General features: G+C 38.6%; 2 protein-coding genes across 2 annotated transcripts; one reads left to right on the plus strand and one right to left on the minus strand.

Moving 5' to 3' along the window:
• Window positions 1-4,379: 4,379 nt before the first annotated feature.
• LOC309708880 (uncharacterized protein) lies at window positions 4,380-5,322 on the plus strand (the record flags this gene model as incomplete). Its single annotated transcript, XM_082537206.1, has 2 exons — window positions 4,380-5,132; window positions 5,239-5,322. The coding sequence occupies 2 exons, from the start codon at window positions 4,380-4,382 to the stop codon at window positions 5,290-5,292; spliced, it is 807 nt and encodes a 268-aa protein (XP_082393332.1). The 3' UTR covers window positions 5,293-5,322.
• An 8,011-nt stretch (window positions 5,323-13,333) lies between these two features.
• LOC309709881 (aminopeptidase Ey-like) lies at window positions 13,334-26,600 on the minus strand. Its single transcript, XM_082538793.1, has 21 exons — window positions 26,427-26,600; window positions 22,466-23,075; window positions 21,504-21,646; window positions 21,207-21,349; window positions 20,510-20,636; window positions 20,274-20,428; window positions 20,074-20,187; window positions 19,817-19,960; window positions 19,350-19,415; window positions 19,165-19,230; window positions 17,587-17,759; window positions 17,382-17,458; window positions 17,163-17,296; window positions 17,027-17,082; window positions 16,788-16,935; window positions 16,505-16,596; window positions 15,156-15,266; window positions 14,764-14,931; window positions 14,412-14,552; window positions 13,784-13,865; window positions 13,334-13,663 (listed from the first exon to the last, which is right to left on the minus strand). The coding sequence occupies exons 2-21, from the start codon at window positions 23,071-23,073 to the stop codon at window positions 13,505-13,507; spliced, it is 2,907 nt and encodes a 968-aa protein (XP_082394919.1). The 5' UTR covers window positions 23,074-23,075; window positions 26,427-26,600; the 3' UTR covers window positions 13,334-13,504.
• Between the last annotated feature and the right edge of the window lie 1,149 nt (window positions 26,601-27,749).

Raw genomic sequence — 27,749 nt, forward strand, 5'->3', positions numbered from 1 at the left:
TTACTCCTTTGGCGCCCTTGCATTGCAGCTACATGGGTGTCCACACAGAACCATGAGTGCACCCTATAATGACAAAATGTACAGTATGTCATTCAGACCCAAGCAAACCCCCACATGCCCACAGTAGCAAAAAGTGTAAATCTAGGTTTATAATGCCTTGTGGATGTCCACATGGATAGTTGTAGACACCACAGATAATTAGTTACTCTTATAATATTAATTTATAGTCCACTTGGGAGGACTGACTTGCAGTGTAGTGTAGACCATGATTGTGAAACATGCGGCCTGACACCCAGAACCTTCGCAATTGATCTGCAATTTAGCTAATGCAGTGATTCTTGGAATTTTTAAAAAAGGCTTTTAGCCTTGACCAAATTTAGCAAAATGTTTTTGTTCTGTCACCCAAGTGAATTGTGTGCACTGCCATTGCGATAGCTGATACTCATGTTTCTGCTTATAGAGCAACATCCATTGCATATTCTTGCAGACTGTTTCGAGGAAACCTATTTTAAACTGGAAACTGTAGCAGGCCCTGGGATTTGTTTTTAGGTTTGAACATGTCTAACATCTCTACAAACAAGAACGACAACAACAAAATTCCCCCCAAAACCAAACCTATCCTCTATCAGTCCAATGATATTGTGCAATTTAATCTTTCTTGAAGATATTTGGTGTTTCACAGTGAAGGAGAAATCACAGTAAGACTAACCTAACCCTGAAATTGTGTATCTGAGTATCAAGAGAACCTGAATTATCTAAAACCCTTGAGAGCCATAATAGTCGTGAACTACAGAGTTGTGCACAGTGATATATTTGCTATAAAGTTTTCTTTTACTGTTGCTCCTGAAATGAGTTTCACATCAATGAGATAAAAGTCAAAATAACGTAGTTATGCAAACTATTTTGCTATGCATGCATGTATAATATGTTTGATTTCTACTGTGTTCTACAGTGATTCATCAAATTTCATATCTCTTATCTTTTTTTAAAAAATTTTATTTGCTATGTCACTACCAGAATATCCAAAGAATGATGTTATAAATGATGTCAAACTAGCTTTTAGTCCAAGCAGAGGGAACACCCTGGAGGTCGTGGTGGGGTTGAGGGAGGCACAGACAGGTGGCAGGCAGCCCAGCCTCTGAGCCTTCTGTGGGTGGGCATCCACCCAGAGGTGCCAAACTCTCAGCCAGGCTCCCACAGCCTCACCTTGCTCAGAGTGACTGGCAGGGTCGATCAGCGGGTTCAAACCCAGTTCACTCTGCCCGCAGCCTGACATAGCACATACCTATCCATCACTTTCAGAGCTCAGGCCACAACAGTATCATATTATACACTTATGTCCTTTTATCTGTCATATTTAAGCCTTCTGGAGCTTCCAGCTCGTCAGTTTTCTAGTCAGAACAACTGAATGTGCTCCCAACTGGAGGACACTGTCTACAAACATGTATTTATTTAATTACCTGCTTTACAGCATGCCAGTTCTCCATCAAGGAGAATACACCATTGACACAAAGCCAACTGGAAAGAACAGAATTAACTGCTGTGTTGAACAGGGTTTGGATTTATGACAGCTTTGATGTTTAATAGATGATTTAATAAAGAGCAGACAGTCCAACACAGACAGGAAAGACAAATTGCCTCCTAGCTCAGAAAAGGGGATGCATCCAACTGGAAAATGCTGTGAAAAAGCATAAATGCACAGACTCAGCATTCACAGACAATCAGTAAACATGTCATGTTGTTTTTTTTAGTGAAGTTCTACACTCGAATAAAGCCTGAATGTTTTATTATTTGGAATAGGTTTCAGATTTAAGATGCCATATTTTTTTAAGACACGAATGCAAAATTTAAAACTTTAGTTTTTCACTAAAATGGGAAATTTATCATCTCTGTTATGTTCTAAATCTACCCCATAAAAAGCCCTCAGTAGGGCAATCGTTTTTATTTAAGGGGACAGAAGGCACACCGGTCTCCCCTTTGGGAGATATGAACTGGGGAAATGTTTGCCTTCTCTTTGAATATATTGGAACTAAACTGTGCTCACCTGGCCTTGCTTAAAGTGTACAAACACATAAAAATAAATTTCAAAAACTTGACAGAAATGTCTCTTTCCAAAAATCTTCCTTTAGTTAAACATCCACAAACTTACTGTGAGCCATTTAATGCAGGGATTATTTCTACCAGCCTTATCCTTGAAGAAAAAGCCATGTATCTGTATGTGTAGAGAGTTTGTGGGTCTCACCCATCTCTTGGTTGGTGATGTATAGTGGAAAGACAATAGTTCGTACGAGAAACTGTTCACAGTATGTGTGTATTATTCTAAGTACATTAGCCAAAATTTACGGAAAGATAAATTCTGTTTAGTTTTTCAAATGTCTTAATTTGGTACTTTTAGCACCATAAATCAAGTATAATCTCTCAAAAACTTGACAACTCACATCAAAAATAATGGAAATTACAGACCAGAGGAAAAAATAGAACACTTAAAGGGAATTTTGGGGTGAACTGTTCCTTTAATACCGAGCCTTTTCCAGGGAAAACACAGAAAGACTGGGGACACAGAGAGGTTACCAGCGACTATATTTTCCAGCATTCCTGGTTCTCACTGCTGAGGTGTGAAGTGACGCCTTCAGACTCATCAGTTCCCATGAGTGTGAAATAATCACACCTCAGCTTTAACTGGATAACAGAGGTTCATTAGGCTCCATTAAACCTCATTATATTTGCATTTTAGCCATTCAGGACATAACTTTTCTTCCTTGAAGCACATAAAAACAAGAGCAGCGGTTTCAGTTCACCGATTGAGGTAAAGACAGAAGAGGATTGGCGCTCACGCCTGATTTGCTGTGACAATAAAATGATCACACAGGTGAGAAATGGTGGGATGTAAAATGAAGGAGATGAAGTGAAGAATAGAGGACGCTGTCAGGTTCAAGGCTAGAGAGAGGTGAGGAGAGGCAAAGACCTGTTGAAGCAGCACATCCACTGTTCAAATACATGCCACACATGATTAAAACAACACACAATCCCAGACTCTCGATTTAGCGTTTTCATTCTGCATGCCAGCTTTTAATATTTTACTTAATGTCATTCATTAGTGTTGTGTTTTAAGACATAAACAATATTTATACCCAATTCAAACCCTGCACAGACCAACCTGCTACATCTGACGTCAAAATGAATCAGATAAAATAATTTCCCCCAGGGATCAATAAAGTATTCTGATTCTGATTCTGATTCTGATAATAGGAGCAGTCTAATATCTGGGCTTGCCTCAATTGGTTTAAATCCATAAAACATGCATTTAGGCATAAACTGCACTTCATAGAAGAATTTAAGAGCTGATCGCACAGGGTGTCGGGGTTTACAGCCTCATGCAACATATTGCTTGGTTGCTGAAATACATGTTTAAGTGTTTGCATTATAAAAACCTGTTCTGAATGTAAATCTTGCATGTTACTGCCAAACTGTAACTAAAGAAGAACCCAACTTTGGAAACCCTAACCGAGAATTGAAAATGGAAATGGAAAGCTAAGTGGAAACTATAATATCAGTACTATAATAACTCTGATGTTGAATCAGATTTAGAAAATGTTATTGTTTTAATACTATCTATCTTTAGTACTATCTGTCATGCAGCTGTTGAAATTTAGCTCGTTGATAGATATTTGCTGATAATGGATCAGAATCCTGATTAAGTTCCACATACTTCTAATTTATAGTAAACGTTGACTTTTCTTGGTACTTTTGCAGATTAGTGTGAAGTACATATGCACATAACATCCATCTTCAGGAGCCAATGTAAAAAACTGTGGTTAAGTCAGCATACAGGCAGGTTTTTCTGTATCGTATATCATTGCTTTATTTCTGCAGTGTATGTCTTCTTCACACTCTTCTGTCATATTGTTGAGTGCGCTGACCTTTTCGCATGTTTGCTTGTGCGTGTGTGTGTTTGTTAGCAAGTGAATGTAAGAAAGAGAAATGAGATTATTCCAAACAAAGCCCTTAAACATGTGCAAAATGCATCAGGCCTGCTGCAGGGACAAAAAGCCAAAAAACCAAAATCTGTTTATTGTTTTCAGAAGGAGTCAAAATTCACACGTCGACTGCTGTAGCTCTGGGCTTTCCCAGATTCAGAGAAGAGGGAGAACCAGAGGGAGAGGTACAGAGACAGGGTCCCACTCATGATGTGTGTGTGTGTGTGTGTGTGTGTTCAGGGGCAGTAGCCTCTGCTTAGACAGTGATTGTGAGAATCTGTGAAGGTGTCACTTCGCACCTCTGTGGCCTGGCCTGGGCTTATAAAGCACTGGAGCAGAGCTGAGGAGCACTTAAAGCTTTCCAGTCTCTCCGGTCACACTGTTGAGACCCTTAAACACAACATGGATACCTCCTCAGTTCCTCACCTTGACTACAGTCTGCAGTACCAGTGGTTCTCCGACTCGGACCTCTCCAGCATCTCCTCCCCAGAGACACTTTCTCCTGTCCACTCCATGGACTCCAGCCTCTCTCCTGGCTACCAGCAGCTCCCACAGTGTACTCCCAAGGGAGCCAAAACCGGTTATTCCCAAAGCCTCAAGTCCTCACCGTGCTCCTTGTCCGGACGTGGGCGCAGGACTGGGAGGCCCACTCGGATCCGGAGCAAGCAGAGGGAGAGCGCCAGCGAAAAGGAGAAATTAAGGATGAGGGATCTGACTAAGGCTCTACATCACCTCAGGTCCTACCTCCCACCTTCAGTGGCACCTGCCGGACAAAATCTGACGAAGATAGAAACCCTCCGACTCACCATCCGCTACATCTCCTACCTCTCATCCCAGCTGGGCCTCAGCGAAGAGGTGCTGTTTCAGAGGAGGGAACGAGCAGACACCTCAGTCAGTGACACGTCATCCACTGACATCCTCAGCTACTTCCAGAGTGCTTCCACAGGAGGACAAGTGACTCAGATGCAGAGCCAGAATCTGATCCAGAGCAGCCTGTACCCAAAACCATGTCATAGCCAGAATACTGTGCTGCATTCTGGGAATTGTAGTATTGGAGTGGATCAGCACCACAGACCATACAATGAAGCTCCCCAGAGAGATATGAGCATGGACGGTATCCTACAGTCGCCTCCAGTGCCACAGCCTTCCTGTCAGGTTTGTGAATATTAAATCAGTCACATAATTCAGAATTCACTGTTTGTACAACAATTTTTTTTGCATGTTTCTAATACTAATATATCTTCCACTTTCTTCAAAACAGATGTGTGGCAAAGACTTCTGCACCCCGCTGGTTCCAAGGGAGTATTGGGGTTGAACGCTCCAATCTCTGTGTGATCCTCAGCAGAAAAAGACAACAAACTTTACTGTGTTTACTGCCTCACTGTGAATCAAGTTATTTATTTGAAATAATCATTCTAATTCTATCTTTTATTTATTTTCTCCTCTGAAAAATTCCATGTAAATATTGATATGACTAACAGTTATTTTTCTATTTCTGTATACCACTATTTATAATAAACCATTTAAATATAAAACATCTTGTCCGGATTCGAAGCTTCTCTTGCACAATACGCCAGTCAGTTTCTTTCATTCACATTTCATGTGCATGGATGAGGTGTGCACATGTGAAAAAGGAAAGACTGCAATAACACACAGCTAAATAAAATATAAGTGAGCGCACTTTTGACAATAAAAAACAAACATGTATGTTTGTGGTTATATTTTGTGTTCATTCTTGTATAATTTAGTACTGAGAAACTATATTAAACATGTAAAGCAGCATGGAGCTCTGGGGATTTACCAGAGGGCGCCCTCTGCTGGTAACAAATACAGAGGAGAAGAGCCCATCTCCCACACTCATTTGTAGCTGTAATACTTTGAAAGGAACATATATATATATATATATATATATATATATATATATATATATATATATATATATATATATATATATATATTCAATAAAATATATAATATTTCACAGACCTTAAAAAATAATTTTAGATGGGAATTTTTATATTATATTATATTATATTATCCATCCATCCATTTGCTTCCGCTTATCCTTTTGAGGGTCGCGGGGGGCGCTGGAGCCTATCCCAGCTGTCATAGGGCGAAAGGCGGGGTACATTATATTATATTATATTATATTATATTATATTATAGCACTGGTTGAGCTTACATTCATTTGGGTTCAGGATTTGTTTGTTTCATTTCAGTTTTGTTTTGTTTTTTAATATTTAACAAGTTTTTATTATGGTTATGGTTAAGTTTTTATTACTTTTATTAAATGTTATCTGTAGGCTTTTTAGGTATTATAACATAGTAGATATTTGCCACTAGCAAATATAACTCATATATAGCATTATAGAAACATAGAAAGTCATGTACAGGTACTCCAGCTTCCCCCCATAGTCTAAAAACATGCATGTTAGGTTGATGTGTCATGGCTGTCTGTCTGCGTTGCCCCTGTGACAGACTGGCAACCTGCCCAGGTTTACCCTAAGCCACCTGGGAAGGCTCCAGCTGGCTGCAAAAATTAATTTAACTTATATTTTTATAGGGATAAGTATGTTACGTGAACTGTGCCACATTGAATGGCATTTATAGCCTTAACTAGTTTGCAAACACATACAGAAAAATATCAATAACATAAAAAGAAAATGATTTCCATAACAGCCCCTCACATCTTCCAGTAGATGACAATCCATAAATAATCATTACTTTTCATATGGATTTATTTCTCTTTTATTATTTTAGCCGTCATCTTCAAATTGAATCATGTTATCTTCATATCTTATTTACTTTTGCTCTTGTATCGCTCTGTCATCATTTTTTAGGTTATGAACACCAGACTGTAGTGGTGTAAGTTTGAATTGTGCTGTTTTGATTTCATTTTTTAAACTTTGCTTTAATTTCCCCGCACAACGTCTGTGTGTACAAAAGTTCTTTCTATATGAAACTGCCTGGCCTTATATTTGAATAACAGTTGTTTTTGTTTATTTCACATAAATGAGAAAAATAAAAATTTCATTTGAATATTACAAGTTCAGTCATCTTTCTTTAGTGCAAACACACACATATACCCTGGAAACTAGCCTTTCCAGAAGCCTCTTAAAAATATCTCTGTTGGGGGGCTAAAGTACTTGAAGAATCTCCACAACATGTCAGAGATCAGTCTCTGTGACTGGTTATCTAGTTTTCTTTTAGTGTATCTTTGTTAATGGGGCACTGCAAACACGGAGAGGTTCCTGGCACCACTGAGTCTAGACTAGGATCCCTCCCTGCTCTTTCCCTTTTCTTTCACCTCATGCCCTAATTACCTGCTAAGCCCACCGAGAACACTTTAATATTCATAGAGAATAGTGGATCTGCATATCAGGCTGGAGAATTAGGCCCCAGTGTTTCATTTGCCACCTACATGTGCTTCATTTGATATGCGAGCAGTAAGCCTAACACAAAGCCTAATATTCTCACTGAGGTCTTTCATCGTGGTAGAGTTAATAAACTCTGGGCTAAAAGGGTTTGGGATGAAAGGGTTAGCACCGCTGTGCCGATTATTCACTCATTACATGTGAGTAAACAACATCAGCGCTAATGTGGATTAAGAGAAGGAAGATCCTCTTTATCACCGGCCTGGGAGGGAAGAAGACAGTTGACAGCCGGGGAAAATCTGCAGAAGTTCAAAATGAAAAAGAAATTAATGAATAAAATGTGAATACAGAGTTGAAGCAAGTTCTGTCAAAAGAAAAATTATATATATATATATATATATATATATATATATATATATATATATATATATATATATATATATATAGCACCTTTGTGTGCTTGTGCTAAAAAAGTAATTTGTATGTAACAAGAGCACTGGACCAGCTGGTAGTTCATTCGATATGTAACAGAAACACATGAATGAATAATAAAACATATATAAATCCAAACATATATAAATGCAACGTTTCTCCCACTGAAAATGCTACGTCCAGATGAACAGAATCAACTTTTGGAGATTTACTTAACTGGATGACTGAGCATGCATCAAGACATAAATGCAATGTTGTTTTTAACGGTGACTCGTGGCACAGGGTCAAAGGTCACTGTAGTCTTTAGTTGCTTACACTATGTCCCTTGTCTTTTCCTCAATAACAAATAAAAATTCATGAGGACTTAGAGAAAAAAAGGTCAGCCCCAATCAACAGAAATTTAAAATGCTTAATGTAACGTGCTGTAATGAAATTGCACTGTTCTGAGGGTGAACTGTAAAAAGTACATCTAAAATTTAAGGTTGCAACTGTGCCAACATTATCTTCACATGTGCATTTGCCGGTATGTGTGTGTTTTTACAGACTCTGTATGCAATTTTACTTGTGCCAACCTGTAGTGCTTCCCCTCTTTTGAATGTTGTCATTATGAACGTTGTCCTGAAGTGTTTTTGTCTTGTCTTTGTTATTTGATTACTGAGTCACTGATTTCATCACCACCATGGCCACCACATAGATTTTGTTTCAATGGAACTTTTCAAAAATTCAATGAAATCTTCTACACGAAATCCCAAGTATTGTGCTATATTCCACAACAATAAGGACAGGATAGGATTCATAACACAAAACTACAAACTGAAATTTAAAGATCATTGTTTTATCATGTTAATACAGTTTTTCTCAAATGTTAAAACACAAAAGCCAATCCTGTAACCCAAATGACCAGTAGTCTAAACACATTTACTAAATGTAGCCACCATATTCCAGTACCATAAACACATGTCACATGAAGACACAATTCACAAAACACAACCCTATGTACTCATAAATCTAAACACATCTTTCCTTGCTAAAACACATGTTGCAAAACAACTCTGCTCATATTCTCAAATGAAAGCCCATGTGATGCAAAATGCTTGCCACAGTCACCAATCTTTGAACACAGGGAACACACCTGGCGTCATTCACTACACACAATGACTCAAAATTGAAGACACTTGTTGCTAATGCTGTACCCACATGTAAAAGCAAGTTCAGAGTGCACAGTATGCTGAAGGTTCCAAACAAACACAATGGATGAAGGCAGAGTCAGGGGAAGAGGAATTTGATGCAGAGGAGGGAGAAGAGCTGGCCCTGGAAGAAGAGGAGCAGGCCAATGAGGAAGAGGAGAAGGCCAACATGGGAGAGGAGAAGGTCCAGGAGGGAGAGCAAGACAACCTCGCACCATCATTACGGACGAGATGCGAGCAACAGCTCAGCGACATGATGCCGCACAGTGATTGTGGTGTGTGTGTGGTGTGAATAACGTAAATAAAAAAACTTCACACCCTGTTCATGTTTTCAAGATTACTGTTGTGTGCAATAGATTCTGTTTTTGCATTGAGTTGTGTTACAGTAGTGTACGTACATGCAGGATTTTCTATAGATTTATACTACTCATATGAAACTCACAAATCTAAATGCCTAATCCTCTGCAGAGATCTACGACGATCCGTTACTGTATAGTTTCTAAAATATGCATTGGCAGTTATGAAACAAAGAACCTTCTCACAAATTGAGCATTGTGTTTTCAATTGTTTTGCTGTAGTGTGTAATGCTGTGTATAGTGTTTACAGTTTTGACAGCTTCGAGCTGCTCTCTTGGTGTGGGAGTTTGAGTTTTGCAGTGGGAAGGTGTGGTTGTGTTTATGTAGCTTTAGAGAAGGGTGTTGTGTTTGGACATTGGGGGACCTGGTGGTAACGTTTGTGACATGTGTTTTAGCATTTGAGAAAAACTGTAACTGAACTGAACTGAACTGAACGGTCTGTCAGTATAGTTTTGCTACAACTAAAGTACAGTTGTACAATTGTTCTACAAAGAAAAGAAAACAGAAGGCATGTAAACATAATTTTGGCACTAATTTATTATGCACCTGTCTGTACTTATTGTGTTGGTGAATGAGGAAAAATATTATCCAGAGAAATCATAAATATATAACAGTGGTATAACCAGTTGTTACAGCGTCACGGAAGTCCTCTCCCGGACTTATTCCTTCTTCCAGCTGTGGACTTTAATGTCTCTCATTTCAGTATAGCTCAGAAACTTTATTTCTAAGCAGATATGATCACATTAATATAGCATTCATAGTTTACCCAGTTTTTGGGAGTTCGAAATATATCCACACTTCAGCGAATGATAAAATAAGATGGAAAACACAACAGTAATTTATGTGAAACACTACAACTCCTGCCAGTGATGTTGTGATGGTGTCTTGCTTTGGATTGTGGGATGGCATTATTCGCTTTCTTCTGGAATGAATAAATACCGACACTCTGTTCATCTAGATCAGATGTCCAACTCATATTGTGGCTGTCACTGTGATACTTTATTGTTCCCTCATTAGGAACCTTCTTAAGCACAAAAGACTGCAATGTTTAAGTGAGCTGACTAGCTTAGTGTCTCCTAAAACCCTTTGAAGCTTAATTAATTTAAAAAAATCAAATCAAGTTTCAAAATAACCAAAGTTGACCAAGTTCTCAAACACATTATTCAATAGGCAACATCAGAAATATGTACAAAACAAAAAACATTCAAATGTAAATATAAAAAAAAGTGTTTTCTTTGAATTAAGGTGGCTGTTTTTCTTGGGGAAGTTTGTTGGTGGGTGCTGTGCGAAACGGGTTCGCACTTCCTAGACATAGGTTTCACCTCTGCTGCAGAAAAGGAGACAAATGTGACGCGCTGGTTTGTGGGAACACTGCTCAGGACTCAGATCCATGGTTCATGAGTGAAAACAAACCCACCAATGGGCAATTAGTGAAGGGATGTGATTGCGTGAATATTATGTGTTTGTAGTTATAGGTGTTATTGAGCATAATTAAGATGAATTTCAGATATATACTGCACAGCAACATGAAAAAAAATATCCACAATAATATCATACCTGTTTTTATTGTCTTGGCATTACTTCTTGACGATCCACAGTTTTACCTTCCAGAAGCACTGAGTACTGCTGCTGTCCAAACAGCTCAAGGTGCAAAATCCTCACACCTCACAGCTGCCCAGACACACTTCTTCCAGCCTGACCTCTGTTACCACATGCCAGAACTAAAAACAGTTAGTAATACACACAACAGCTACATCATCAGCATTTTTTTAAAGTAGGATCATATTTTGAATGGTCATTCAGTGAGCATCCATGAAGCAGAAATGCTGCAAGTGAACATTTTTCCTTTTGTGGAGAAATTGAGATGCGCTTTTGGTAACATACACATTTGCTGCTTCCAATCGGTGCCTTTGGGTTTTTTAATAAAATTCTAAGATTCAAAGAAGAACTTGTGACCCAGGTACAACCCCAGTCGTGCCAGGGTCATGTTCCCAGGCTGTGGGAGCATATAGTGTGAACCTGTAGAGTTTATAATGACCACGCAAGTTGCCAGGTTACACCTTGTGCTGAAGCATGCCAGATTCCCATGGGACCCCCTAGCCTAGGTGTCATCTGTGGTCCCAGAGTTTCTCAGGACCAGAGGTGGCTGTCAGAGGTGCAACCTCACACCTCCCACCACATATATGGAGCAGCCTCCATGTACCTCCTCAGTATCCTCTGCCTGCCTTACCAGCAACATACTAACAGCTGACTTCTCAAAGAAGAGCCTACAGCAGCCACAATGGAGGTATCCTACTTTTCTCCTCTCCCACTCCAGGAGAACTCTTTCCTCTTTGACTGCGAATCTCTGTTAGAAAAATCTCTGGCTTCTGATCCTGCCTCAGACGCTGGTTACAGCAGCACTGGCAACAGCCTGTCTCCTACTTCCTCTGTGGACTCCTTCTGCTTCTCCCCTACTTCCCTCCTAACATTTGGAAGTGAACAAGATCCCTTGGACTGCTTAATCTTTAATACCCCTGCAGCACCTCATCTCACTCACCAGACTCCACTCTGCTCCAAATCCTCTTCTGCAACAAAGAAGTCCAGATCCAGGTACCCGGGTAAAAAGCGCCAGACTGCCAGCGAGAGGGAGAAGCTGAGGATGAGGGATTTGACCAAGGCTCTGCATCACCTCAGATCATACCTCCCACATTCAGTGGCACCAGCCAGCCAGACTCTGACCAAGATTGAGATTCTGCGCCTCACCATTCGCTACATCTCTTTCCTGTCAGCCCAACTGGGCCTCAGCGAGGAAGTGCTGGAGCAGAAGAAATCCTCAAACTCAGTGGAGCATACCCAAACCTTCAACAATTTCCTGGGTCAGCCAGCAGCCAGTTACAGTCCCGAAGAGCCAAGCTGTAACACCATGAGCAAAGCCCAGCAGCCCTTTCTGCAGAATTCATATCAGGTATGTTAATATAATAAACATAACATATATTATTGAAAAAATATTTTCTATAAAGATTTGCAGCACAATTTTTGATTACATTCCAAAATGTTAAAGCTAAATGAGTTTCTAATAAAAAAAAACTGTCTTCTGTTGTCAGGTTCCAGGTGGAGTTTGCTTGAATAGCGAGCAGTACTGGATGCTACAGCAACAAAACCAAAATGTCACCTTCTCTGGACTGTGTTGAGAGATGTGGTGATCAATCCACTGAACCCTTTTCATTGCAACAATGACAAGATTTATGCACAAAACCTCTGTTTTTCTTTTGTTAATTTTAACAAAATATGTATTCTAACGTTTTATTTTTGTATATAGATCTTTGTATTTATTGAACTTTCATATTGTGAGCAGAATAAACATTATTTATCAAATTAATCCTTGCTTCTTGGCTTATTGGTGCATTTACTTTTGGCATCATGAATGATGTAGATTTGTAGCTTGCCTGCCACTTCCTTCCTAAACAAACACTGCAGCTGCAGGACAATGAGGTGCTAAACAAGGAGCACATCCCCTCTAAAGTCTTTAAGGAAAGACCCCCACTGAGAGAAATGACAGCTGAACTAGAACCAGTCAGTCAGCACCCTTTAACATCCTGTGTAAACATTACTTGATGGCTGAGATCCTTTTTTAAAAAATTAATTAATTAATCAATGTTTGGGTCTGATATAATTTCAGACTTGACTGTTAAACAGACTGAGCGTGTCTCATTGGGATGCTTTATTTATACAATTTTGCCCCATCCCACTTGTAAGTTGATGCTTCACAGTGTGATCTATGATGCTGAACAGATGTCTGGAGCAAAGAACAACCAAAACTTTTCAAACATTCATTTCCAGTGTGGCATTTTGCAGACAAACTGACTCTTTTATCTACCCTCAGAATTACAAAAAGTAACAAATTAAGACTTCAAAACATTTTTTCTATGTACTTACATCTGCCTAATATTTAAAAATGGGGACGACAAGCTAACCCTATAACATATTAAAAGTTAACGTGCCAACACACACAAAAACCAAGAGAATTAATCAAATCCTTTTTTATTCTTAAAAAGCCTTTTTTAATCAAAAATTTACAATTAAAAAAATCTCCAATACATTTAAAATATACATATTTCAAAAATACATTTGCTTTCAGCAAAGTTAAAGATTTGAACATTTTCGACATTTAAAAAGTGAAAACTGTGTTTCAGTTATCAAACTGTCCCTGAGATTTCATTGGTGAACCAGTCAAACACTAGTTTCTTATTCAGAGCCAACCAGTCCATGTTGGCCTTGGTTCTCTCAAGCGCCTGCTCAAGAGATGAGGCAGCTGAGCCAAGTTGGTTTATGTTGTCTTCTTTAAACTGCAGCAGCTATAGAGGAAGAATGTGAAAAAACGGACATTTAAAACTGACACTAATTTGCTGTAATTGTAGCAATGTTAGCAAGTATTTAATTTTATCTGAAAATATGGAGGTGAAAAGAAAATGTACCTGCTTATACTCAAACTCAGAGGAGAAACGTTTGGTCACTCCATTAATAAGTCTTCCAAAGGACATTGATCCTCCACCATAGCTGAAGAAAAGGCAAACATTAGAGGGCTTTTATCAGTATGCAAACAGCTACGTATGACAACAGCTCTTTGGCTGTGCACGTTCATCCCAATATGCCTCCAGAATCAAGGAAATATCCATTTTTAATTTGTATTGCCAAATATTGTGCGTATCACATGAAATGTCATATGCATTTGCACTACTAGAAACTAGTGCAACTACAATTAAAGCGCTTTAACATGGTCCTTTGTCAGGTAAGTCCTGGAAAAGTTCAGGGATGCAATGCATGTGGGAAACTGGCTATGCTATGTAAAGCAGGGATAGCTCAGTAGGCAAAGTGGTCGCCCCATTAATGGAAGGATGGGGGGTCAAATCTACAGAATGGCTACCCTGAGGTACCCCTGAGCAAGGTACCGTCCCTACACACTGCTCCCCGGGTGCTGGATTGGTGGCTGTCCACTGCTTCACTGAGTGAATGGGTTAAATGCAGAGAGTAATTTCCTTACAGAGGATTACTAAAATATGCATAGTATTGTACATATTATTATTAAATAAGGAGAAAACTCACTTATTGAAAATGTGATCCCAGTTGGCTCTAATAAAGTCCCAAGCCAGGGGCTGTCCAATTGGATTACTGGCAATGTAATTGATGGTGAAGGTGGCATCCTGCTTACGGATCATCTCTGGGACCAGACAGTATTCCAGATACCTAAAAGATCATTTACATAATAATATGGATTAATAAAATATTCTGACTCTGATTCTGATTCTGATAAAACACAATTACAGTGAGGCTGAAAGACAAAATGCATCATCAAAGGTGTTGTAAAAGTCACTCAGACCAGTCTGTAAAATGTTATATTACCTAAGAAGTACCAAATGAAAGGGCAGAGCGTTACCCAGCTGCTATTGCAACTGACCTGTTCAGCAGCCAGGGCTGTTTGGTGCAGGACAGAGCATACAAAAGTTTTTCAGCCTCCGAGGCAATGGTAGCATTCCTATACATTCCCCAGGCAAAGTCCCACTCCACCACTCCTCCTTCAGCAATTGCACTGCAGTACACTGTGGTCCTCAAGTTGGGGCTAATCCTGGATGGTTTGAACAAGACAGGAAAAAAGGTGATGACAATCACTGCCCAAAACAGAATCATACATGTCAGATCAGAGCTAAAATGTTTGGGAAATGTATATCTAATAAAAGTTAAAGTATGGTAGTGAATACCTATAGTGTAGGCAAACATATGAAGTAAGAATATATGATTATACAAGAAGCAAAGGGGATGAATATAAGTAATAATTGTTGTTTAACGTACTTGTTATTATCAGGGTTGTCCATCCACTCTTTGAACCACGCTGTTGTCAGTTCCTTACAACCCTCCACTCCTGTGCTGCAGCCCCAGGAGAGTGCGTTCACCTGATTGTACCTGGATGTAAGCGAGTCAGGAGAATGCAAACATTAATGACGCTATCCATTAAGACGAGGCATAGCCAAAGACACATGGCTCAAAATGTATTTCACATTTCTGAATGCTAGAAGTGTGGAGCATGCAAAGTGTTTAACTGACTGCATTCAGGGCTCTGCGAGTACCCAAAAGTACTGTAGTACTCATAATGGAGTGTGGAGTGCTGCACATTTCACACTCTCAGTGGATGTTAACCTTGCTATGTGGCAAAAGAGAATTCAGGGACCACCAACCAGTGTCTAGACACCAGGAGGAGTAAAAGTTGTCAAGGTCATGCTAACCAGGTAGCTTTCAGCAGCAGAGACAATGTGAGTTTGTAGCCACACTAGCAGATATACTCTGCAGAAAAGCAGATAAGCTCTTTCTTCAGTCTCCTTTTTTCACTCACTATAAGTTTATACACCTCTCTGTATTTAATCATTTGTTATTATTAATCTCTTGCTCTCTTCCACAGCATGTCTTTTGTCCTGTCTTCCTTCCCTCACCCGGCCTGAGCCTTGTTCTATGGCAGGTTTCTTCCTTCCCACAGTTGCCAAAGCATTTCATCATGGTGGGGGGTTTACATGATTGCTGGGGTTTTTTCTGTTGTATTACTGTTGGGTCTACCTTACAATATAAAGTGCCTTGAGGAGACCGTTATTGTTGTGATTTGACGCTGTTTAAATAAAACTGAATCGAATTGAACTGAAGCTAAATGCTATCTGGCAGTGCTAATACGCAGAATGTCTTTAACACATTCACATCACATGGTTTATTATATCATCATGCTAATATGTGCTAATTAACAATATAAGTTCAGTATAGCTGATTTGATTTCCTTTTGGGTCACCAAGAAAAATGATCTGATAATGCTAAAAAGATCATTGCAGCACTAATAGCTCAAGTTAATGGAAATCATTGAGGACACACAAAGCGAACTTGATGATAACTGACCAGATTAGGTTAGCTTATAGAAATGCAGTGGTGGGGGAGAAAGGGAAGGATTATGTGCAGACTTGATCAATGATTGTTGTGAACACTTTCAAGAGATATGTGAAGTACTGTGTCTTACATGACATTGACGGCACATTCTTTGCAAACTGCAGGCTTTTGCAACTGGGATAATAAGGTTTATCTAGCCTACAATGTAATTGTCATTCATGGCATTTATAACATGTTCAAAAGAGTAAAAAAGACAGGCAGCAGGTTAACATCCTTACTGGTCGGTGTGCTTTTCAGGGATCTTTGTCCAGTTGGCAGTGAGATCTTTGAAGTGTTTAAATAGAGGGGTGACCTTTTTATTTATGTAACCCTGAGGAATGAAGATGAAACAGTTTGTTTACTGTGCAGAAAAAATGATCTACGTTTGATTGCCACTGACTCTTCTACTTCTATGATTAACTTACACGATTAATCTCAAATCATCATTGTTCCAAAAACTTGTTTGGATTAATTTATTGATGATGTACTGATGGTGATGAGCCTTAAAGTTTTCCTACAAACCTGCATGGGTCCGTACACTTCGCTGCGGTCAAACATGAGGACGAAGTAGTCCAAGTTGCGAGTGGCCGTCTGCCAGGGCATGTACTCCAATTCCGCGTTGAGGAACCTCGTAGTGCTCAGAGCCAGAGTTGTGCTGACTATCTTCGCCCTAAAAATAACCCATACAGCTGTTCAGTTGTTTATTTCAGTATTTAGCAGTACTGCTAAAAATCAAATCAAATCAAAAAGCATGGCCTCACCTTGCCAGGTTAAATGCATCGTCAATAATCTGAGCGCGGTTGATCACTGGAATAGCCTAAAAGGCACATTAAAAAATTAGTTTGGAGGCAATCGTAGCTATTACGAGATGACGCAGAGGTATTCTAGGTGTTATACCTGATGTTGGGTGCTCAGCTTGGTGAGGATACGGTCCCAGTTTTCAGAATCATAATTTACTCTATAAAAGCCCTTCATGTCTATGTTGGCTATCAACCATTCACTAGCACCAATCGTCATGTCTGGGTTTGTTGCTGTTTGGGTGAAGATTAAAAACGAATTAATCGTTTTAATTTATCTTTGCCAAACTACAGTGACCCGAAACACAGTAAATCTTACCTTCTTTGGTAAGAAGCCAGTACTGATCTTTAGCTGCACCAGTCTTAATCCAGGTAATAGGGACAAACCACTCATAACTGGAGCCACATCAGCCAGACACACATGTAAGTAAATAAGGTGAGAGAAGAGAGCGGGTGATTTTAACATGACATGATCAGAACATGTTAAAAAATGTGCTCATGAAACATGAAAAAAAGGATCATACTTGAACTCTGAAGGTACGTCCACCACAGAATCTGGGTTCAACAGGAAGTGCTTCTGAGAGATTTTTCCAGTACTGGTGTCGATGGTGACCACTGGGAATCCCATCTGTAGGATCCACCGGTTCATAATCACTTCCACAGAGTGGGGCAGCTGTATGCCAGCATTATCCACTGCCTGATAACAAGAACAACCGAATTAATATAATAGTATAACAATCTGTGTGTCAGCTCCTTTTCACATTTCAGTATGGTCAGTAACAAAGAATATTTTTGATATTTTTTTCAAGTATAAGTCATCATCGTTTATTTATTTATTATCGTAAATGATGAAGTCATCGCACTTTTAAATTGCTCATCTCATACTCTGCAGTGATCTTTGTGTTGCAGTCACTAGTTCAGCATTTTTTTAAGTACATTTAAACTGGGTGGAAAGCTATAATATAGTAGAAACATTAATGTTATTTATACAGAAATGGAAGGAGGCCATTCACGTTCTGAAACACGGTCTGAAACAATTTGTTTTCTCTCTCATTTGGACCCATTATACTCGCAACGCACAAGCCTCATTTTGGAGTTTTTTTGGCTGTGCACCTCTCAGTTTTTGTAATCTGACTTCTTCTTCACTACCATCAGCTCCACACGAAACCTGTTATTCAGGCAAATACTGCAGCAGTACAGCCAGTTTGGCAGATTTTTGCCTTTCCCTCAAAACACTCCAAAGACATTTGTATCTTGTCCTCTTTTCAAACAAGGAACCTTTCCATAGGCAGATGTATAAACCACCACAGAGATGTGGCACCCTCAATGTTCATGCACAGCACGACTGATATGGTGGGTTAACGGACCCTTAAGGATACCCTGCCTTTGAACTCACTCTGTTCTGATGGGTTACCCCACACAATCCAAAGTTTTGATTAAGACATTGTTGGGTTGTCTGTACTCTGAGTGTGCCTGAAATAACCTCATTAACATTCAGAAGTAAGACAAGAAAAAACGGACTGAAGTGGAGCGTTTAAAGCAATCTGAAGCCAGATCTTTCAGCTTAGTTGGATTAGTTGTTCATACATGGACCTCTTTCTTTAAAACGTGGCCATGTTTAAAATCAACATCCTCCTGTTTTAACAGAAATGTAAAAGAAAAAGCAGTATGCATGTTTGTTGCTGGAATAAAAAACCCTGCAAGAACCCACAAACTCTAGACAGAAGGTTTCTGACTGGGTTAGAACCGAGGACCCACTTGTGATGAGGCCACAGTGCTAACACTGAGCCATGCTCCCTATAGTCCCACTCACTACAATACCCATAGTTCTTGGCTCCATCACACAATTTGCTTCAGAGGATAATTGATCCAGTTATATTAGGACATATGAGGAAACATCTTGCTGTTGTTATTCTTTTAATAGTCTTAATATAAATTAATAATAAAATAAATATAATATGACATTTTCCTTTTTAAATCATATTTTCATATTTAAATAATAATAATAATGAATAAATAAATAAATAAATAAATAAAATAAACCAACAAATGAATGAATACATTTAAAAAAAAAAAAAATTATTTCAGTGTTACAAACTTACCGTTTGCAGGTTCTTCCACAGGTCTTGGTAGACTGTGTTTTTATATTTGAACTCTTCTAAATACATCTGTAGACAAATTATGAATGACTTAGATTGATGCATGTCAATAAAATGCTGATATGAGCACATTAACATTTATCCTGATTTATGGACAGAACCTTATAAGTTGAATTAACAGTACTCACACTGAGTCCATTTGAAAAGACCTCCTCGGTGATGAAGCTGGAGAGCATCCTGAGAACTGCAGCTCCCTGTGAAGAAACATATCAGCTGTTAAAAGAACTACCAAAAAAGTCCAGTTATGCTCATTTTTAAACTCTTGGGAAAGAATCTGCCATTATACCCTTGATTGGAGTACTTTTTTGTACATTAACGATTTAAGTTGTGATCCTCTAGTGATAGCTATGTAGCTATTGATTATATGTCGATGCACATGGAAGTAGATTTGTATATGTAAGTAACAGTCAAATCAAATCAAATACGACTATAGTAGTCATCTTCAGGTCCAGTAATTGAACCCATATTTCTGAAAGTGAAGTTCCTAATGAAGTTGTCCTAACAACACACTGGGTCAGTAACTTGATTAGCGGATCTTGAAGAATACAACACACTGGGTTACTGTAGTTTAGTTCTGTTGTAAATTACACTGCACCTTGCTGTATGTGATGGAGTCAAACAGTGCATTTATGTCCTCTGGTCTCATGACATCCGCCTCTTTGGATGAGAGGGGATGGGAAGAGGCCAAAGCGTCCACAGCCATCACACCAATGATCTCGTTCAAAACTATTAAATCGCTCTGGAAAAGACATGGAGAAATATTTGTACTGTGTTCCAACCAGACGCATTATTAAATTTTAAATTGACCTCTGCGTAAAACTACAACAACAACAACAACAACAAAAAACTCACCATATTCCAGTCTGGCTCTGTGTAGTTGGCTCCAAGATAAGAAACGTAGGTGGCAAATCCCTCATTAAGCCACAAGTCATTCCACCACCTCGTGGTCACTAAGTTTCCAAACCACTGTGAGGACAAAGCTTCATGTCACTGTATTGGTTTGTAAACATATTTGAGTCTTACCATATTTACAGTTAAGGTTTGTTAGGTACCATATGAGCCAGCTCGTGGGAGATGACTGTTGCCACCCACTCTTTATCTCCGTTAGATGACACTGCAGGATTGTATAAGAGCGCAGTCTCTCTGTAGGTGATCAGACCCCAGTTCTCCATGGCTCCAGCACTGAAGTCAGGCAGAGCGATCTGGTCTGAAATTTATCAAAGATGTCATTTTTGGATTATATATGGTCCTTTTTGTTGTTGTTTTTCTAGGTATTTGTTGTTCTCACCTGACTTTTTAAGGGGGTAGGGAATTTTGTAGTACTTCTCAAAGAAAGACAGTATGGGTCCAGTCTTCTCCAGAGCATATGCACCCTGGCCCTCATCTATAGCCTTCCTGCGAGCCCAGATCCTGATCTGAAAAAGGGAAAACAGCTGTATTAACCAGACAGAAGGAAATGCATGTGGACCTGAGAGCTGAAGTGAGCTCTGAGTCCAGCAGAGGGCAGCAAACAATCACTGTGACCAGCAGAGAGGGAAAACAGCCGCTCTCGTGATGTAAAAAAAAATCCATTACATTAAAGGCCAGGTTTAGGTGAAAATAACTGAGTATTGCTGTGATTATTTTCAGTTTAATACATTTCTTCCAAGAACTAATGCAGCAATTATTCTCTCTGAAAATAGCACCTATTATCTCTGATAGTTTACTTCAACATCCATGATTTATCCATTTCAGCCTATGCACCAGAATCCAGAGCAGAAATGAGCATTGCATATATTTTAAAATCTTTTATATGAGGCCTCACTGCTCTAATTTTAATTCAAACTATCATGAGCACAGATCAACTTGAATTATCGGGCCTAACATAGACCAGAGATAGTAGTTTATTTATTTATTTTAATCTATTTAAAAGGAACCAAAAATATTAAATAATATGTTGCCATTAGTTTCTGTGATTCTAACTGAAAGCTTTAGTAAATACTCACCAAAACCTCTGCACCTAGATCTGACTGAATGAATCCAAAGTCACACACAACAAAAGCCAGCAGGTAGGTTGACATAATCTCTGTGGGTCCAAAGCTTGTCTGGATTAAATTCAAACCATCCGGAGTGGTGATGTTTATAGGTTCTGTTTTGGGGTCAGAGACAGCTCCGTATTAATGATAAATGAGGAAAACAGAGGAAAATAGACAAAATGTAATTGAGATTAATTTAAAGTCGTCACACGGGGGCAGTTGATACGTTAAATGTTGCTCTGAACACTAAACAAGAATAGAACTTGCCATAGTTCATGGAGTTAGACAGAGCCACAGTCCCGTGAGGGTGAATGAGAGTCATGTGGAAGACGGCTTTCATAGCTGGTTCATCGAAGCAGGGGAAGGCTTTCCTCGCGTCCGTTGGCTGCATTTGAGTCGTGGCCAAAATTCTGATAATGGAAGAAGAGAGAACGTAATAATTACATCCACATAATCGAGTCAGGTGTTGAATTCTTTTTGACGTACTTGATTTTCTTTAAATGGAAAGTTTAAAACAAACTTGACCGTGACTTTCATTAAATCCTTATCAAGATGAGTGTTTTGTATTTTAAATCCTACACATATCAGCTTTAATTACAGAGGTCCAAAAGCAAAACTTGGTTTTGTATTGAATTCTTATTTGACTTCATTTCATAATATTAGTGGTTTTGTTAAAACTACATTGGTTGATGTCCATGAATCATAGCCTGGCTGTGAAGGTGCTTGCATTTAGGCTCCAAGTGATCATATACAATACATACGGTTTTGTTTTTTGTTTTTTTTGTTTTTCACTTTAATAAATATATATTTAAATTACCATAAAGTGATTGTGATTACACAATTAAATCTTTACATTTTTAAAATGATTAAAAATGAAAACATACAGTGGTTTGATTTAAAGTAAAGTTATTCTAAATGTATTAATTCATGCATTTACTTTTAAACTAGTGCACATCTGATATTTCATTAATGGTGGGAGAACAGTTAAAATTAAGGAGTGGCTATTAGGTAATACTTAGATGCAACAGTCTTAAATTTGGGAATGAGGCAACTTGTTAGACATTACAAATTAATTTGTGAGCTTTTAGCTGTTTCCCCATGTTTACAATCTTAGTTTAACATTCTGTCATTTAAATTTTAGAAAGAGCAGAGGACTTGTCCAACTTGCAACACTTTGCTCATTTGAATCATGTCATGAACTTAAGCTTAATAAAAAAAGAAGTTCATACTTTCGCACGCCGTCTTCATAATATTCACTCCTGTAGAATCCTCCCAGGTCATCAGCCAGCTCTCCGACAAACTCTGTGAAGAGCTCATAAGTGCTGCCGGCCTGCATAGGGCTGCTAAGCTGGATCACCAGATACTGAGTAGGAACCTCCAGCCAACTCTTTTTCAGCTGGGGTGCAGAGGCTCCATCCACAGCTTTCAGCTGTGCGTGGTATCCGTCAAACATTGTGAAGTTCAGCTTGTTGGAGTGGATGAGAATGAGGTCAGTCTCGTTCACGCATGTGAACAGCACCGTGGAGTATCCGCTGAAGATGTAGAGGCCATCAGGGTTGGGAGTCAGCCGGGGCCACAGGGTCACATTGTATGAGATAGGAGACAATGAATCTGGAAGTCTGTAGTGCTGCCAGGGCTCTTTTGGGGTGGAGGGTGTGGTGGTCTGGGTGCCAGGTCCAGCAGTCGTTCCAGTCGTTGCAGTCGCCGGAGTCTCTTGATTCTTTGATTTCTCCTGAGCATAAACAACTGAGAGGGCTATGATGGTGGCCACAGCACTGATGGCTACAACCACGCAGACCACTGCCACCACTTTGCTGATGAAGAAGCCTTTACCCATGTCTTCACCAGAGAAGAAGAGAAAGACAGAAATTAGGGAATGATTGTAATTTATATCCTACCTTGCTGGATTCAAAGTTAATGATTCATTTCCTGGGCGGAGAAAATGTCCTGAAGTCAGAAATGTTGAGTTGTAAAAAGTTCCAGCGATAAGAGTAAGCTCTACTAATCTTTAAACTTTTTATCTGCATAAAGGCTCTGAACAAAGGCCATCTGTAGAAACTGGCCTGTTTCGTCTCTGTGTGTTGTAAACTATGTGGTGGGAGATCTGCGGCAGAGCCTCCTATGTGTCTGTCTGCATATGCGTCTGTGCATAATTTTCAAACGTCAAGTCAAGAAGCCAAAATTACATAATGAAATAGGCTAAGTATGGGTTTACACAAGGCCATAAACTTTTATTTTTTCCCAAGATGCTGTGAAAAATCTAAATTTACTCCAGCTAAGTGACTGGAGATGTTAAAAAAGAGAGAAATTGTAGGGTTAGAAATGAAAACACATGCCTTTTAGATTAGTTCAACAGTATATTGTTGAATTTCTGGATTTAGGTCAACAAGGAGAAGGAGAAAAGCAAAAATGAGTGTCACTTAAACAGAAAGCATAGGTATACTGTTGGCAACGTCATTTCAGCGTAAGTGAGTCATGTATCTTTAAAAGTTTACTGTAATAATGAGATGTGGTTTATGAGTCAGTCAGTGCTGAGAAGCAGCTCAGCACCACCGTAGTTACTACATCACCCACGCCACACCCAGGATGCGTTCATTCAGGTTGTTTTGCCACCAGCACAGGGTGATGCATTTCTCTGTAATACATTAGCTATTATGATATCATATTACATCTATAAAAATCTTAGTAGTCACATCTGAGCTGCTTCAGATCCATGTGACTAATGTGTCACATGGGTCTGTTTCTAATGGCCTAACAACGCAGGAGTCAGAATAAAGGCTTACAGAAACGGTATTGGGGTAGCTGGTCCCCATCTGAAAATATTCACTATTCATTGAGGCACAACTTTATTTTTATTCCATGTTATTTGGCGGCTGTAGAGCAGGCATATGCCACACAGTTCTTTTCATAACTGCTGCATATTATACAGCATTTGTGTTTATTCCACAACGGTTTTGTAATGTTTTCCCGTATGTCCTCAAAAAGGCAAAACTCTGCATTCAAGGCTCCAGTAGCACTGCATGAGAAGTCCAGCTGCATGTTTATTTAACTTGAGCGATTTTCAATTTTTTCTTACTTATTATCACCAAATCCCATAAGTTTCACAACCAGAAAGTTGTTTCTGGAAAGTGAGAGTGTAATCATTTTTCTTCTCTGTCACTGTTTTTTAATAAACTGGTTCCCATATGTTCAAATATTATCCATTGTAACTGTGAATCAAGGGAGCTTAACATATTTATTGCAATTCATTGTTGGTTTTGGCCTTTTAGTGATATTTGTCAGCTGGAAAATGTTGTGGTTTTATCTGCAAAGGATGGCAACGTGCTGTCACCATCCAATGAGGCAGATCAAATTCACACAGTGGCCTCTGTTTAGGGTAGATTCATAATCATATACATTTATATTATCCAGCCCCCTCTGCACTGAGCAACACGAAGCAAAATAATCTTTTTTTCTTAAAAGATTCACTATTTTTAATCTGAAACACATAACAGGACCAAAATCTTACATGTATACAGGATTATATTTAGCAGCTACCCATGCATTCAAAACAATTCATGAGTTTTTCAGGCTATTTTCCCCAAATTAGTGTTTTTCTCACACCAGTCAAGGATCTCCAGTTTACATGCATGAACCTAAAGTTCCATCTTGTCTAAAATATGAAAGTTGTACATACAGTGGCTTGCAAAAGTATTCGGCCCCCTTGAACTTTTCCACATTTTGTCACATTACAGCCACAAACATGAATCAGTTTTATTGGAATTCCACGTGAAAGACCAACACAAATTGGTGTACACGTGAGAAGAGGAACGAAAATCATACATGATTCCAAACATTTTTTACAAATAAATAACTGAAAAGTGGGGTGTGCGTAATTATTCAGCCCCCTTGAGTCAATACTTTGTAGAACCACCTTTTGGTGCAATTACAGCTGCCAGACTTTTAGGGTCTGTCTCTACCAGCTTTGCACATCTAGAGACTGAAATCCTTGCCCATTCTTCTTTGCAAAACAGCTCCAGCTCAGTCAGATTAGATGGACAGCGTTTGTGAACAGCAGTTTTCAGATCCTCGGACCTCTATTGGTCTTTCACGTGGAATTCCAATACAATTGATTTATCTTTGTGACTGTGACAAAATGTGGGAAAGTTCAAGGGGGCCGAATACTTTTGCAAGCCACTGTATCATTTAGAGCTGGATTTATATGAAATATGTTTCACTCACAAAAATATTTTCTGATTTATGTAGGAACAGAAAAAATGCTTTGACTCCAATATAACAGTAAACTGAAATGAGAGTTTTGTGCTTGTCTCTATACATTGCTTAAATAATTTTTCTGGAAAAGTATGCAAATCGTTGCAGTTAATGAGATAACTGTCCAATGTTTCTATGATGCAAAATAAATTGTTTAAATGTACATTTTATCTTTGATCTTTCTCCCTACCAAGTAGCAGACATATGTGGACATTGTTTTCCAGCCTCAGGCAGTGATAGACTTTAAAAAGAGGCCCTTTAACATTTAAAGTTTATTAAAAGTTGTCTTTTTGGGATTTTACAAAGACTTTAATTCAGTCCAGTTCAACTGATTATCAATCCTTTGGGCCTTGTTTACTCAGAGCGCAATTTTTTGTTGACTAGATGTGTGAAAAAAAATGTCAAGATAGTACAAACCCATCAAGACTAAAATGGGGTTAAATTTGGTTCAAAAACGTTCTGGTGGTCATCTAATGTGAAGTGTCCTTAAACTTTTAATATTTTAGACATGTTCTTCAAAGGTTTTTCATCTTTCACGTTTACATATTTGGCAGCGTTCTCTTGATCATCTTATGAATGAGTTTTGCTGTGTGGGTGGTCTTAAGTGTGAGATCTAAAGTGATAACCCAAACACTACTCTCAACCCTCTCTTATGAAGAAAAGCGAAAAAGATCTTCTTTCTCTATCCTTCTTTTTCTATTTTAAAGTAGTTTTTGCACTAAAACAAAAACATTTTTTGATGCATATCACTTCGGATAGTCTTGCTTTTTTCATACTTCACGGTTGAAATGGTTAAACAAAGTGCACGCGCGCACACACACACACACACACACACACACACACACACACACACACACACACACACATAAAAATGACTAAAAATACATTGTAACTCTAAACCTTCAGCTAGAAACACAAACAGTAGAACATTTTTCTTACCTTGAATTTACTTAGCATCAAGTCACTGGTTTCAGTTTCCTTTTCACCTGTGGATCCAACTATCTTGTTGTCCTCCAAACTTTGAGCAAAGCGGCTGCTTAACCAGAATAAATATGTCCTGTTATTTTGATGATAAAGGAAAATACTTACTGAATCAGCTGGGACTTTCTCAGATTTGAGCCGACAGTGACTGCGTACAAATAACATTGGAAGCTATTACACAAGCACTGATGTCATAAAGCCAGAACTGCAGATACTTCTGGACTTGTTGTGTCTTGTCTTGATAAGGTCAATGTTATGTTTACTGGCATTTCTCCAGCACACCTGTGTTCCAGGTATTTCATGATAGAGGTATTATTACTATTACAATTACGTTAATACTATAATGTTCTATCATATCGATTTTCCATCTGTATTCTTTATTGTGTGGATATTGTAGATATTGTGTAATGCACTACATTACAGATGCAGGAATACACCGCATAGGCCATGACGACCATGACTATGAGAAGAAGATAATGATTATCATCATTATAATTATTATCATTGTTGTTGTCATTATTTGCATGCATTGTTTGTTCCGCTCTTATCCTAAATTGTCCTGTTCTTTTGTTCGTTTAGTAATTAAAATTAAGCCAAGTAAGAAATTTAATTAATTTAATTTAATTGAATATAAGCAGCTTCACCGTCATTACAGACAGACTCTATATGAGTTTAAAAAAATCAATAGAGTGTAAGAGGAAAGTGAATAATGTTTTATTAACCTTAGTGTTAATGTTAAACATATTGGTAAAAACTTTCACCAGCTCATCGTTTCACCTTGAAGTGTAACATCCGTTTCAAACGAGTAGAAACAAGAATGACTGATTTGACATCTTTATCCCGTATATCTTTTTTTTGACAGATGCTGAGGCTTCCAGTAAGACTGTAATTACACAGACTGTAATTACCGGCAGATGATTCCTTTTAAAAATATATTGGAAAAGACTCCGTTTTCCATCTGATTACATTCCTGCGGCTAAAAGTACAAGCTTGTATTGTCAGGATTAGACCTGCAGTGAGATGCTCCTGACAGGGAAAGTTCATCCAAGCGCTCAGCTTAGAAAAACAACCCTTCTTATGACCTATTATGTTTCTAATGAGATATTTTATGGGAAAGTTTTTAACCTGTCACTGCTCAATGGGGAAAAACGACTCCATTCATCTATGTTAACTCTTTAGGGTTTGCAGGTCTTTTATTTTGATTTGGCAGGTGATTAAAAATGTAATAATTAAGTTTAAAAAAGCCAAAATGCGCAATGAAACATGTACTATTATTCTAAA

The sequence above is a fragment of the Aulonocara stuartgranti genome, assembly GCF_965226115.1.
Source record: "Aulonocara stuartgranti genome assembly, chromosome: 1".
Classification (NCBI taxonomy): domain Eukaryota; kingdom Metazoa; phylum Chordata; class Actinopteri; order Cichliformes; family Cichlidae; genus Aulonocara; species Aulonocara stuartgranti.

What these genes read in the sequence shown, in the direction of transcription:
- LOC309709881 (XM_082538793.1), bottom strand. Translation starts at nt 23,073, where the DNA reads ATGGGTAAAGGCTTCTTCATCAGCAAAGTGGTGGCAGTGGTCTGCGTG. An exon ending in ACTCCATCACATACAGCAAG is followed by an intron (nt 19,416 to 19,816) that starts GTGCAGTGTAAT and finishes GTTTCTTCACAG; the next exon opens with GGAGCTGCAGTTCTCAGGAT. An exon ending in TGGGATCACATTTTCAATAA is followed by an intron (nt 13,866 to 14,411) that starts GTGAGTTTTCTC and finishes CCTTTTCTTCAG; the next exon opens with CTATGGTGGAGGATCAATGT.